The following is a 13,663-nucleotide window of genomic DNA, read 5'->3' on the forward strand; positions in this document are numbered from 1 at the left end:
TCGAGAGCACATCCCACAATGAGCAACAGCAGCAGCTGGGGCGCCGGCCTGTCCAGCGCGCTAGCAGCAGTCTCGGCATGGAACGCGCGCGTGTGGGAGCGGCTCGGCGCGCGCCTCCCACGGCGACTCACGCGCGACCTCATCATCGGCCTCGCCGTCGGCATCACCCTGTCCCTCTCGTCGGGGCGTCTCGCGCTCTTTGTGCACGGCAAGCGCGAGGCCCGGCGTCGCCGGCTGTCGTCCAAGGCGCTGCCACCGCGCCCGATCGAGCTGCGCAGCGACGAGATTGTGCCCGGCGTCTCGGGGCTCATTGGCAACACGCCGCTCGTGCGCATCAACTCGTTGTCGGACGCGCTGGGCGTGGAAATCCTCGGCAAGTGCGAGTTTTTGAACCCCGGAGGCAGTGTAAAGGACCGCGTGGCACTCCGCGTCATTGAGGACGCAGAGTCGCGCGGCCTCCTCCACCCGCACACCGGCAGCGTGCTCTTCGAAGGCACCGTCGGGTCGACGGGCATCTCGCTCGCGACGGTCGGCAAGGCAAAGTGGGTCGGGAGGTAGTTGCATCGCTGACATGCAGGGGGTACGAAGCGCATATCATCATGCCGAGCGACGTGGCCATCGACAAGGTCCTCGTGCTCGAGCGACTGGGTGCCACGGTGGAGAGAGTACCGCCCGTCAGCATTGTCGACCAGAACCAGTTTGTCGTGAGTACTGAGCTATCGTCATTGGGTGCAGTGCTAAAGGGCCAGAACCTGGCCCGCCGGCGTGCCCACGAGTTTGGCAACGTCGACCTGCCGACCAAGGGCAAGGCGACGGAGGAGGACGTCGTGGTGTCGACCCAGGCGACACGGGAGGACGTGTACGGCACCCCCACCCAGGCGCACCGACTCGCATACGACAAGAAGCCCCGCGGCTTCTTCGCTGACCAGTTTGAGAACGACGCCAACTTCCAGGCGCACTACCACGGGACCGGGCCCGAGATTGCGCGCCAGACGGGCGGGCACGTCGACGCGTTCGTGTCCGGCGCGGGCACGGGCGGCACCATCTCCGGCACGGGCGTGTACCTCAAAGAAGCCGTCCCCGGCATCCAGGTCGTGCTCGCCGACCCCGAGGGCTCGGGGTTGTACAACAAGGTGCGGTACGGCGTCATGTACGCGCCGCAGGAGAGCGAGGGCACCAAGCGGCGGTACCAGGTCGACACGGTCGTCGAGGGGATCGGCATCAACCGCATCACGCATAATTTCGAGCTCGGCGAGGCGGTTATCGACGACGCGTACAGGTGGGTGTGGGTGCCGGCGTACGCTGACAGGCAGGATAACCGACGTCGAGGCCGTGGCCATGTCGCGCTACCTCGTGGCCAACGACGGCCTGTTCCTCGGCTCGTCGAGCGCGTGCAACCTCGTCGCGTCGATCAGGCTGGCCAAGACGCTGCCCGCGGGCTCGCGCATCGTGACGATTCTGTGCGACTCGGGCGCGCGCCACCAGACAAAGTTCTGGTCGGACGAGTACCTCGCCAACCACGGCATTGCCATCGACGCCGGTATCATTGACAAGATCTTGAAGGAGTAGGCGCGGGGGCGCGGGCATATGCATCATCTAGCACATGCTACAGCGATGTGGCCTCTACGTTGCGCTCCAAGTATATGTACCCCCCAACACATGCTTGTCCAATGCCTCGCATTGCTTCAGTCATCCCTCCCACTCGCCCGTCGTCATTTCCACACGTGCCTCGTGCCTCGCCGCCACGAGGTCATTGTTGGAAAGTGTAAAGCGTATTATGGAAATGGTATTCAAGCAAAGGCGCCGGACAATAAATTCCAAGAACGGTTCCAGAATCAGTTCCAATAAGGCATGCTCCGAGCGGGCGGTGGCGGCGGCGGCGTAAGACAGCACGCACGCGCCGGCTACAATGGCCGGGATGGCGGTCCCGCACAATTGAGTGAGTGCCGGTGGGCGCCGCTGCGAGCTGGCTACGCCGTCCATGTCGGCCTGCAGCAATGCACACCAGGCCGCCGCGGTAGTCGGGACAGACGGGGGGACGCCACGATGGGCAGGAGGCATGAGGCAGGAGGCAGGAGGCTCAGAGATCAGAGAGCACGTACGCGCGTAGCCTGCAGATCGGGACGCGGCCTCGTGACGCACGCGACTGGAGATATTCGGTCGACGCGGGCTCGGGGCGTGGCTCCGGGTTTGGCGTCGGCCTGCAGCCTTGGACTTGGCCTATGCATCGGCGCCGAGGTGCGCACGCCGGCGCGGTGGGTAGCGAGCAGGCATGCATGCGTCGCGCGCGCGCTGTTACTGGCTGTTGCATTGTCGGCGCAATGCATGGCGCCGTGCCGCGGTTTAACGATTAGCGGGGTCGCCGGTATTGGAGTAGAGTGAGTGTTGGAAAAGCACGCGGGGCACGGTACGCGCGCGGGGCGGGGGAAGGCAAGGGAAGGCAATTTGGAGTATGGCGCGTGAGTAACAGACGCGCCCCGCGCCACGCCTTGCACCCCCCGCCCCCCGCCTGGCCCGAATTTCCAAGGACGGTGGAGGGCGACCAGTTCCTTGGAAAATACCAAGTTGTTGGAAAACAACGTCACAGCCTATCGTCGTGGGCAGACATTCTACGATGTCGAGCCCAGATAACCCCCCAGAGGCAACCTTTTCTCCTCTCTACTCCTCTCCATCCACTGACTCTTACTCACCACTCGTAGAGCATCGCTAGCCACCACAGGCAGCGACGACTCAAAAGCAGCAGCAGCTAGCCACCGCTATCGCTATCTCAGCCAGCGTCGTCTGTGCCACACACACCCCTGCCTTCTGCCTTCCCCGGCCCCACTCATAGCCGCGACAACGTCCTAGACGAGCGAGCGAGCGAGCATCTCCTCCTCCCCCCCCCTCCTCCCACCCACCTCATCCTCACAATGTCCCTCGCGGTGCTCTCCCGCCGCGCACTCCGCGCCCCGGCGCTGCGCACCCGCGCGCTCCACCTCTCGGCCGTCCGTGCCAACCCCCACCCCACGCGCCCAGTCGCCCACTCGACCACGGCCACCCAGCCCCACCCCAACCCCCCCTCCAAGTCGTACTCGCCCTCGACGAGCTCCATCTTCACCCCGCTCGACACGTTCACCCCCCGCCACGTCGGCCCCCGCGAGCGCGACGTCGAGGACATGCTCGCCACGCTCGGATACAAGACGCTCGACGACTTTGTCGCGTCCACCATCCCCCAGGGCGTGCGCACAAAGGAGTTTGACTCGACCGACATTGAGCCATATTCCGAACTCGAGCTCCGCCGCCGAGTCGAGGAGATTGCCGGCCTGAACAAGCCCCTCAAGAGCTACATTGGCATGGGGTGAGTCGTGTGGCAGTGTGGGAACGAGCACAGCGCTGACGTACTGCAGCTACCACAACGCCATTGTCCCTCCGGTTGTCCAGAGAAACGTGTTCGAGAACCCCGGCTGGTACACGGCCTACACGCCCTACTCGCCCGAGCAGTCGCAGGGCCGTCTCGAGTCGCTCATCAACTTCCAGACCGTGGCCATCCAGCTTACCGGCCTCCCCATCGCCAACGCCTCGCTCCTTGACGAGGCGACTGCCGCCGCCGAGGCCATGGCCATGTGCGTCGCGGGCGTGCCCAAGAACAAGTTCTCCAAGGGCAAGAACGTCTTCCTCGTCTCGCCTACCGTTGCCCCCCAGACCATTGCTGTCCTCGGTACACGTGCCACTGGCTTCGGCGTCGACCTCAAGATTGCCGAGAGCAACGAGGGCTTCGCCGCCGAGGTTGACAAGCTCGGTGACAAGCTCATCGGCACCCTTGTTCAGTACCCCGACGTCAACGGTGAGATTGGCGACTGGGCCGAGGTCGCCCAGAAGGTCAAGGCCAACGACGCCAAGGTCGTCGTCGCTTCCGACCTCCTCGCTCTTACCATGCTCAAGCCCCCTGGAGAGTGGGGTGCCGACATTGTTCTCGGCAACTCGCAGCGCTTCGGTGTTCCCCTCGGCTACGGTGGCCCCCACGCCGCCTTCTTCGCCGTCTCGGACGAGCTCAAGCGCAAGCTCCCCGGCCGTATCGTCGGTCTCTCCAAGGACACGAGCGGTGCCCCCGCCTACCGTCTTGCCCTCCAGACCCGTGAGCAGCACATTCGCCGCGAGAAGGCCACCTCGAACGTCTGCACGGCCCAGGCCCTCCTCGCCAACATGGCTGCCATGTACGCCGTCTACCACGGCCCCGAGGGTCTCCGCAAGATCGCCGGCAAGGTCCACGGCCTTACCCGCGTCCTCTCCGAGGCTCTCGGCAAGCTCGGCTTCACCACCGTGAACAAGACCTTCTTCGACACGCTCACCCTCGACGTCTCGACCGCTGGTGTCACCGCTGCCGACGTCCACAAGGCCGCCGTCGCCGCTGGCATCAACTTCCGCCAGATCGACGACAAGACCGTTGGTATCACCCTCGATGAGTCGGTCGGCCCCCTCGACCTGACCGACATTACCAACGTCTTCTACCGCGTCAAGGGCCAGGCCGAGATCGACCCCTCGGTCCTCGACGAGCTTTCGCGCGGCCTCTCGCTCAACGCCGAGGCCGCCTCGACCCTCCCCATTGCCGGCAACCTCGCCCGCACCACCCCCTTCCTCACCCAGCCCGTCTTCAACAAGCACCACTCCGAGTCGGACATGCTCCGCTACATGATGCACCTCCAGCAGAAGGACTACTCGCTCGTCCACGGCATGATCCCTCTCGGCTCGTGCACCATGAAGCTCAACTCGACCAGCTCGATGGTCCCCCTCTCGTGGAAGGAGTTTGGCGGCGTCCACCCCTTCGCCCCCGTCGACCAGGCCCAGGGCTACGCTACCATGCTCACCGAGCTTGAGCGCGACCTCTCGCTCGTCACTGGCTACGACGCCACCTCGGTCCAGCCCAACTCGGGTGCTTCGGGCGAGTACGCCGGCCTCAAGGTCATCCAGGCCTACCACGAGTCCAACGGCCAGGGCCACCGTGACGTCTGTCTCATCCCCCTCTCGGCCCACGGCACCAACCCGGCCTCGGCTGCCATGATCGGCTACAAGGTCGTCCCCGTCAAGGCCCTCGACGACGGCTCGCTCGACCTTGCCGACCTCAAGGCCAAGGCTGAGAAGCACAAGGACAACCTTGCCGCCTTCATGGTCACCTACCCCTCGACCTTTGGTGTCTTCGAGGAGGGCATCGAGGAGGCCAACAAGATTGTGCACGACAACGGTGGTCAGGTCTACGTTGACGGCGCCAACTGCAACGCCCTCATCGGTCTTACCTCGCCCGGCCACGTTGGCGGTGACGTCTCGCACACCAACCTCCACAAGACCTTCTCCATCCCCCACGGTGGTGGTGGTCCCGGTGTCGGACCCATCTCGGTCAAGAAGCACCTTGCCCCCTTCCTTCCCGGCCACCCTCTCGTCAAGACTGGCGGTGAGAAGGCTGTCACGGCCGTCTCGGCCGCTCCCTTCGGCTCGGCGTCGATCAACCTCATCTCGTGGGCCTACATCAAGATGCTCGGCGGCGTCGGTCTCACCGACTCGTCCAAGATTGCGCTCCTCAACGCCAACTACATTGCCGAGCGTCTCCGCCCCTACTACAACATCCGTTTCCACAACAAGAACGGCCGTGTTGCGCACGAGCTCCTGATTGACCTTGCCGAGTTTGAGAAGACTGCCGGCCTCCGCGTCCCCGACTTCTCCAAGCGTCTCCAGGACTACTCGTTCCACCCCCCTACCGCCCAGTGGCCCATCTCAACCTGCTGGCTCATCGAGCCCACCGAGTCGGAGCCCAAGCACGAGCTTGACCGCTTCATCAACGCGCTCATCGAGATCCGCAAGGAGGCCGACGAGATTGTTGCCGGCACGCAGTCCAAGGAGAACAACGTCTTCAAGAACGCTCCCCACCCTCTGCACGTCATCACCGCCGGCGAGTGGGACAAGCCCTACTCGCGCGAGAAGGCCGCGTTCCCCGTGCCCTCGCTCAAGGCGTCCAAGTTCTGGCCCACTGTCGGCCGTGTCGACGACGCCGCTGGTGACCTCAACCTCATCTGCGAGTGCGGCTCTGTCGACGACTACGCCTAAGCACTGGCGCCTTTCCGTTTCATTTCCCCGTGGCCAGGCGAGCGAGGAAGAGATCCTCGCCGCCGTGTAGAGTCGGCATAATCATCGTACGGTATACCCAGTGTTCGTTCAACACATACCCCTTGTCATTTGTGCATCGTGCAGTGCTCAACCCTGCCTCATCAAATAGTGTTATAACATCAGAAACAATGCAGTTAGTGGATCAGCGTTGGTGCGGCGCAGCCCGCGGTGCAGGCGTGATTGATGCAAGTGGTGTACAAGAACTAATGCTATCCCCGAGCCCTACCACTCCTCTTCGACGGTCTCGGCCTTCCAGCCCTCGGGGTCACTCTCCCAGTCGTCGTCGCCCTCGGCCTCGTCGACGACCTCGACGTCGCTCTCCTCGCCCCTCCAGCCGCCGCCGATGCCGACGTCCTCCCCGGCGCCGAAGACGTCCTGCCCGCGTCTCTGGGCGCGGAGGAGCACGGCGGCGGCCGACGTCGGGTCGAGGAGCGCGCGCACGCGCAGGTCGGCGAGTCGCTCGCCCTTGCGCCCGGCGGGCGAGCGCAGCGAGAGGAGCGAGAGCATGTGTGGGGCTTCTGCTGCGTCGGCGTCGTCGTCGGCATTGGCGGCGTCGTCCGCTTCCTCCTCGTGCACCACCTCCGCCTCCCCCTCCTGCTCTCCCTCCGCCCCCTCCCCCTCCCCCTCGTCGTCGCTCGCGATCCCAGCCCGCGGCGCAACGCGCACGGCCCGCCGCCGTGTCCCCGTCACCCTGACCGCGAGCTTGCGCGTCTCCCCCTCGGGGTCCCACTCGTCCACCTCGTCGTCGGACAGCGTGACGACGTGCGCGCGGCGCGGCGTGCGCGCCGGCGACTTGGCGGGCAGCGCTGGCGGTGTGCTGGGCTGCGCCGTGCTCGCTTCGGCGTCCATGTCGTCGTCGGCCGCCGCGAGGATGGCGGCGGCGCGCGCGGCGCGGCCGGCGGCCCCGTTCGTCTTGCCCGTCGCTGTCGATTTGGCGCCATTCGCAGCCTTGCCCTTCGCCGCCCGCCCCGTCTGCTTGCTCTCCGCCGGGGCCGGCTCGTCCCGCCGCGCCTTCTGGAACAGCGCGTACAGGTTGGTCCGGGACGGCTGCTCGACCGGCTCGCGTGACGTGCCGTTCCGACCCGCGCTGAGGAGCGAGAACGCCGCCGCGCCAGGCGCCACGGGCGTCTCGCCCAGCCCCTCGTCGTCGTCGTCAATGTCCTCCGAGACCGGGTCGGACGCGTGCACCGACGAGCTTGATTCCGGTGCCGGGCCCCGCTCCCCGCCCACTGCGCGCTCCCCGCGCCGCTTGCGCACCTTGAACGGCGTGTCGTCGACGTGTTCCCCCGCGAGCCGTTTCCGCGCCTTTGTCCTCGGCGTGATCTCGGCGCGCTCGCGCGACTTGCGCAGCGAGTTGGCCTCCAGCACCTCGCGCAGCTTGCGCGGCGAGTTGGCGTGGATGAAGGGCGAGTCGTGCTCGATGAACGGCGACCCCGCCTCTGCCGACGGCCGCTTGCCCTTCGCGCTGAGGGAGGGGAACAGCCCGTTCGGCCGCTTGGGCGACACGGAGAACGGGTTCGGGTCGATGACGCTATAGCCCGCACGCTTGGGCGTGCCTGCCCCGCCTGGCGTGAAAGGGCTGGGGTCGGGCCGCGCGCGCTTCGGCGTGCTCGCGTGCCGGGACGGCGTGGAGGTCAGCGCGTCCACTGGCCGCTTGCCGCGCGACGGGCCGGCTGCGGCGTTGCCCTCGGCGGTCGGGGCGGGCTTGCTGCGTGACTTTGCTCGCGTTGGTGTGGCGGGTTCCGCCATGCTGGCCCGCGCGCTGCTCTGAGATGCCGAAGGCGCGGCCCCGGCCTTGACCAGCCGCCTGTACTCCGCATACTGCTGTTCTGCCCGTCAGCGGCGCCAGGACGAAGCCTCACCGATGTCGCCGGTGTCGGCGCGGATGTCGTCCTTTGTCGGCGCGCGCCCGTGGGCCGCGCGGAACGCCTTCTCCCATGCCTTGACGGCGGCCTTGACGCGCGCGAGCTCTGTCGCCTGCGACGACATGCTGCGCTGGTGTGATGTGGTCGAGGAGAAGGCAAACATCAAACGCGTCGAGACAATGGGCGCGACGGGTGATTATGGCTTCCGCGTGGTAGTTACGTGGGAACCACGTGGTAAGTCACGTGAAAGATGATTGGCATGACTGGATGACGTCGGGTGTATGGTGGTCCACTCAGCCAAGATTGCTCGAGATGTCAACAGTCGCGTCTGCTGTCACTGTTCCACTCTGCCTCATCGCGACAAGATGCCGCCGAAGCGACCAGCGGCTCCCTCGACGCCGTCAAAGGCGAAAAAGGCCAAGCCGGCACAGACATCCATCGCGTCGTTCTTCTCCCCACCAGGCAAGGCCAAGGCCATAGCTGCCGATCGCGCCAAACGCGAGCCCAGCGTGGTCACCCTCACCGACTCGGACGACGAGGTGGTGCCGATTGAGGCGGTACTCACTTCCAACCACATCGAAAGCGACGAGATGCTTGCACGAAAGCTGGCAGCAGAGTGGGCCAGCGACACCCCCCAACCCAATGGCAAGGACAAGGCGGCGAAGGATGAGGTCGTCGCCGTGGAGAAGAAGCCCGTCGCAGCGCTGTTCGTAAAGCGCGAGCCCAAGCCCCAGAGCAAGCCCAATCCCGATTCCAAGCCCAACGCAGAAGCTGGCCCATCACGCCCCACTAAGATCAGCTCCACCCGCGCCGAGCCCGTCGAGCCGATCGACTTTGACACCGACTCGCTCCTGTTCCGCCCAGACGAAGTCGACGTCTCCAAGTGGCCTGGGGGCCGGCTGCCGTACAGCATCCTCGTGGGGGCGTACGTGCAGGTGTCTAGCACGCGGTCGCGCCTGCTCATCGTGCGCGTGCTAACAAAGTAAGCCCTACGCTACAGCCACGCTGATGCCAGTTTTCTCCACCTCCTCGTCTCGCGATGCCCGCAGGACCTCCTCGCGGCGCTCTACCTCCTATCGAACCACCTCCGGCCTGCGTACGTCCCCTTCGAGCTCGGCGTCGGGTTCATGGTACTCTCCAAGGCGATCAAGGAGGTGTCGGGGCTGCAGCCGCGCGACCTCAAGCGCCTGTGGGAGAAGCACGGCGACCCCGGAGACGTGGCGTACGAGGCCAAGTCGAACCTCCGGACGCTGGTCGCGCCCGCCCCGCTCTCGGTCCGCGACGTGTATGACAGGGTAACTGGCCTCGCGAGGATCAAGGGGCAGCAGAGCGGCAAGCTCAAGGGCGACGTGGTGCGGCGGCTCATGGTGCAGGCGCGGGGGGAAGAGGTGCGCTTCCTCGTGCGCACGCTTATCGGGAACCTGAGGGTGAGTAGGATGTGACGCGATCTTAGGATCATCCACTGACGCATCAGATCGGTGCAGTGCGATTGACGCTTCTCACGGCGTTTGCACGCGCTGCAGCATTACATGAAATGCCGCGGGAAGACTTTGAGGAGATCCTGCCGGTCGTCGAGAAGGGCAAGAAGCGGCCAGATCCAGTGCGCGAGAAGATAGAGGCGCGGTGTACAGAGGCTGTCCGCCTCGTCCGCAGGGTGTACGTCCGCCATCCAAACTACGACGACCTGGTCAGGGGCATCCAGCCGGGGCTCGAGGGGTTGGAACAGCGCGTGCCAGTCAGCGTCGGCGTGCCACTCTCGCCGATGCTGGGGAGCATTACGCGCTCCATCGACGAGGTGTACACCCGCCTCGGTAGCCTGCCTTTCGCCGCCGAGGCCAAGCTGGACGGGCAGAGGCTGCAGATGCACGTCCGCGCCGACGGCCCACAGGGGAACGACGATGGCGGGCGCTGGGTCGAGGGCGATGGCGGGAGAGTGTGGGTTCGCCTCTTCAGCCGTCACCTCGAGGACATGACGGAGAAATACCCCGACGTGTGCGCGCTCGGTCTGGCGCTTCTGTCGAGGCCACTGCCACCGACCCGGCCCGGCTTCCCGTCGTGGTCGTCCAGTCCGACGCCGACGGTTCAGGAGTTGCTTAACGCCGGCACGGTCACGTCGCTCATCTTGGATGCGGAGATCGTCGCGGTCGACAAGGACACGGGCCAGCACCGCACCTTCCAGGAGCTTACGAACCGCGCGAAGAAGGACGTGCGGATCGAGGACATCAAGGTTGTGGTCGAGGTGTATGCGTTTGATCTGATGCTGCTTAACGATGTGGTGAGTGGCTCCATGTCGTACGCTGCTGAGCCACGCAGCCACTCCTGTCGGCGCCATTCTCCCACCGCCGCCACCTTCTCCGCACGCTCATCGAGCCGTTTGCCGACAAGTCCAACCCGATGCTGGCGCGGTTTGCGCACATTGCAAATGTGGACTCGGTGGATATGAGGAGCCCGGCCGACCTGCGCACCTTCTTCGACGAGGTCGTCGAGCAGAAGGCCGAGGGGCTGATGGTCAAGCTGCTCGAGTCGGGGGAACAAGTGGTGACGGAAGTGATCGACGTCGAGGTCGAGGATGAGGAGGGAGACGCCGAGGGCGAAGCGGTAGAGGCTGGCCGTAAGAAGCCCCTCCCGGCGACGTATGAGCCCGACCAGCGGAGCATGGGCTGGCTCAAGGTCAAGAAGGGTGAGTTGTGGCGCTACCAGCGGGCGCGCTGACGTCAGACTACCTCGAGGGAATGGGCGACTCGCTCGACCTGGTTCCCATCGGCGCATGGTGGGGCCTGGGTCGGAAGGCAGGCTGGTGGAGTCCGATCCTGTTGGCTGCGCGCAACCCCGAGTCTGGCGCGCTCGAAGCAGTGTGCAAGTGTGGGTGGTGAGTATCCCGATTAAGCTAACATGCAGGCATCTCCGGCTTCAGCGACGCGTTCTACAAGGCACTGCTGGTTCGGTACCCGCCTGAAGGCTCACCCGACGTGTGCAGCAAGGGCTCGCCGCTGGGCTACGTAGAGACGGGCGGGCTCGTCCCCGACGTGTGGTTCGCACCGTCAGAGGTGTGGGAGATCCGTGGGGCCGAGTGAGTCAATGCATATGCAGGTTCAGTGCTAATGTACAGCATTACGCTGTCGCCAGTGTACCCCGCGGCGGCGACGTTTATCGGCGGTGAACGCGGGCTGTCGATCCGCTTCCCGCGATTCATTCGCGTGCGCGATGACAAGGGTGTGGACGAGGCGACGACGAGCGAGGAGTTTGCGGACATGTACCGGCGGCAGATGGCGCGGCCCGGGACCGTGCCCGCGAAGCGGGCGGCGGGGGAGGAGGAGGATGGGGAAGATGTGATGGAGGACGAGCTAGATGTCGGGGGGTTCGAAGCCGAGGCGTAGGCGTGCTGTTGTACTCGTACTTGTGCCACTTACGCGCGCCACACATGCATGACGTGGTCGTAGAACGAGCACGTCGCGACGACGCTCTCGTCGCCGTCGTCGCGGCGGCACCAGTCGGCACCGTACCCAAGCGTGCCAGGGAACGTCTTTATGATCTCTGCCTCGTGGCTGCCGGCGGGGTCGTCCGCCGTCGCCAGGCCCGTCGGCAACCGCACGACCGCAAAGCCGCCGTGCATCGTCGCGTTGAGGATGTCGCCCGCGCGGCTCGCGCTCGGATGCCAGCGCGTGCGCCAAATCCCGCCCGGCAGCTCGACGTCCGCGAGCGGGACCGTCGCCTTGCGCGCGTCAAAGATCCGCAGCTGCGCGTCGTAGCTGCCGACCGCGAGGAGGTGCTCGGCGTGCGGGCTGGGGGAGATGGTAGTCACGCCGGCGTCAAACCGCCGATTCACGAACACGGGCGTGTCGGGCACGCGCACGTCCCACCTCTTGAGCTTGCAGTCGTCCCCGCCCGACCAGACCGAGTCGGGGCCTGCCCACGCCGCGACCCACGGCTCGAAGTCGTGCGCGGCCCAGCTGGCGGCCGTGGCGAGCCCGCTCGGCCGGCGCACGACGTGCGCCAGCGTCCCGTCGGACAGCGAGGTGACGAGCTCGTTGGGAGCGCCCCAGTCGAGGGAGAGCACGAGCGTGTCGTCGTCGGCGAGCGCGTACCGCTCGGATAGGGACAGCGCGCCGCCGGAGAGCGAGTAGACGCTCAGCCCGCCCTTGGCGTCGGCGACGCCGAGCTCGGGGGTGTCAGGGGCGTGCGGCGACCACTTGGCGTCGAGGATCGCGGCGGTCTCGATGCGCTGGGATTCGACGGGCGTCGTGCCGTCCAGGGCGTAGAGGTAGAGCCGGCCGACGCGGGGGGCTGGGGGGGTGTAGTCGGGCTCGCTGTCGGCGTCGCCGTCCGAGTCCGAGGCGTCGGCGCTGGCGACGGCAGAGGTCGCAGAGGGCGCGCTAGCATCGCCTGCAGGGGCTGACGCGCCCGCATCCTCGCCCGCATCCTCACCGCGCGCCTCCGCATCCGCCTTGGCCTGGTCTTCCGGCTTGAGCAGCTGGTACGTCCCGCACGTGAACCACTGCTCGAAGCCCGGGTGCGGGCAGAACTCGATCGAGTCGGCCGAGTAGAGCGTGTCGACCTGGGCGAGGGAGGGTGCTGCGCGCGGCGTGAGCGGCCAGGCGCAGTGTGCGCGCGCGCATGCTCACTCACCTTGCATCGTGGCCTGGTGTCGCCTTTGTGGAGAACGGCGTCGAACGGCGCGAACGGCAGCTCGACGATGACCGGCTCGGGTCGACCGACATTTGCGCGGACAGGGCCGAATGTCCGCGGCACTGGCCTGCGTCATGAACCACGCCGGGCAACAACAAACGTCCAACCGCACACTCACACACCATGGGCGACCTCACGACCGAGATCCAGTCGACGGCGGGTGCGTCGTGCGCCTGCCCCGCAGCTGACGGCAGAATTCGACGGCATCGTCAAGGCGCTCGGCGCGACGCAGCTCCTCGTCATTGGTATGTCTTTGGCGGGGGCACGCTGACGCAAGACTTCCACGCCGTGTGGTGCGGCCCGTGCAAGTTTATCGCGCCCGTCATTGAGAAGCTGGCCGCGAAGGTGGGCTCGGGGGCTGGGGCGCGCTGACGGCAGTACGAGGACGTCAAGTTTGTTGTGCGTAGAGCTGGGTCGCTCGCCGCTGCGCTGACCAGCCCAGAAAATCGACGTCGACAAGCAGCGGGAGCTCGCGCAGCGGTACAATGTGTCTGCTATGCCGACGTTCAAGCTGCTCAAGGGCGGTGTTGTGGTCGACGAGGTGAGTGGGGGGGAGGGGGGGGGAGGGGGGAGGGGGGGGATAGCGGCACGGCGGCGCCGTATGCCTCGAGGCGGTTGGCACACAGCGCCCGACACTCACGCCTGCGCCCACACCCACGCCGGTTCGACCCCGCTGACACACACCGCAGCTCCGCGGCGCCGACGCGCGCAAGCTCGCCACGCTCGTGCACCAGCACGCCTCCCGTGACCCCACGGCGCCCGATACCGCCCCGCTCGACCTCGACGAGATCGCGCCTGCGCCGACTATCCCCAACATCCGCCAGTATGTCGTGCTCGCGTTCTTCCTGTACTATGTGTACAAGTGGTGGACTGGGAAGTAGGGCGGAGCGAGCGAGCGCGGAGCGCGAGTGAGCGAGTGAGCAGCGATGTACCCGTGTCGTTTCCAGATTGCCGCATGGTGGCGAAGAGGCTTGGCT

The 13,663-nt window shown here is 66.2% G+C and overlaps 6 protein-coding genes across 6 annotated transcripts; 4 read left to right on the plus strand and 2 right to left on the minus strand.

Annotated features, from left to right (window-relative positions):
• Positions 1 to 18: 18 nt before the first annotated feature.
• Positions 19 to 1,569, plus strand: cys12 (Cysteine synthase 2; the record flags this gene model as incomplete). Its single annotated transcript, XM_069352869.1, has 4 exons — positions 19 to 542; positions 578 to 704; positions 750 to 1,279; positions 1,314 to 1,569. 4 exons carry the CDS (start codon positions 19 to 21, stop codon positions 1,567 to 1,569), a joined length of 1,437 nt encoding a protein of 478 aa, XP_069210287.1.
• Positions 1,570 to 2,909: 1,340 nt separating this feature from the next.
• On the plus strand, positions 2,910 to 6,075 carry GCV2 (glycine decarboxylase subunit P; the record flags this gene model as incomplete). Its single annotated transcript, XM_069352870.1, has 2 exons — positions 2,910 to 3,337; positions 3,387 to 6,075. 2 exons carry the CDS (start codon positions 2,910 to 2,912, stop codon positions 6,073 to 6,075), a joined length of 3,117 nt encoding a protein of 1,038 aa, XP_069210288.1.
• A 282-nt stretch (positions 6,076 to 6,357) lies between these two features.
• Positions 6,358 to 8,124, minus strand: Q8F55_004353 (uncharacterized protein; the record flags this gene model as incomplete). Its single annotated transcript, XM_069352871.1, has 2 exons — positions 6,358 to 7,964; positions 7,998 to 8,124. 2 exons carry the CDS (start codon positions 8,122 to 8,124, stop codon positions 6,358 to 6,360), a joined length of 1,734 nt encoding a protein of 577 aa, XP_069210289.1.
• A 241-nt stretch (positions 8,125 to 8,365) lies between these two features.
• On the plus strand, positions 8,366 to 11,377 carry Q8F55_004354 (uncharacterized protein; the record flags this gene model as incomplete). Its single annotated transcript, XM_069352872.1, has 7 exons — positions 8,366 to 8,965; positions 9,050 to 9,427; positions 9,475 to 10,275; positions 10,314 to 10,680; positions 10,719 to 10,862; positions 10,899 to 11,070; positions 11,110 to 11,377. The coding sequence occupies 7 exons, from the start codon at positions 8,366 to 8,368 to the stop codon at positions 11,375 to 11,377; spliced, it is 2,730 nt and encodes a 909-aa protein (XP_069210290.1).
• Positions 11,378 to 11,406: 29 nt separating this feature from the next.
• On the minus strand, positions 11,407 to 12,633 carry Q8F55_004355 (uncharacterized protein; the record flags this gene model as incomplete). The annotated part of the gene is made up of 2 exons (XM_069352873.1): positions 11,407 to 12,572; positions 12,627 to 12,633. 2 exons carry the CDS (start codon positions 12,631 to 12,633, stop codon positions 11,407 to 11,409), a joined length of 1,173 nt encoding a protein of 390 aa, XP_069210291.1.
• A 176-nt stretch (positions 12,634 to 12,809) lies between these two features.
• Q8F55_004356 (uncharacterized protein) lies at positions 12,810 to 13,567 on the plus strand (the record flags this gene model as incomplete). The annotated part of the gene is made up of 5 exons (XM_069352874.1): positions 12,810 to 12,846; positions 12,881 to 12,931; positions 12,964 to 13,031; positions 13,129 to 13,227; positions 13,376 to 13,567. 5 exons carry the CDS (start codon positions 12,810 to 12,812, stop codon positions 13,565 to 13,567), a joined length of 447 nt encoding a protein of 148 aa, XP_069210292.1.
• Positions 13,568 to 13,663: the final 96 nt, after the last annotated feature.

Source organism: Vanrija albida (genome assembly GCF_041260175.1).
Source record: "Vanrija albida strain AlHP1 chromosome Unknown contig_3, whole genome shotgun sequence".
Classification (NCBI taxonomy): Eukaryota; Fungi; Basidiomycota; class Tremellomycetes; order Trichosporonales; family Trichosporonaceae; genus Vanrija; species Vanrija albida.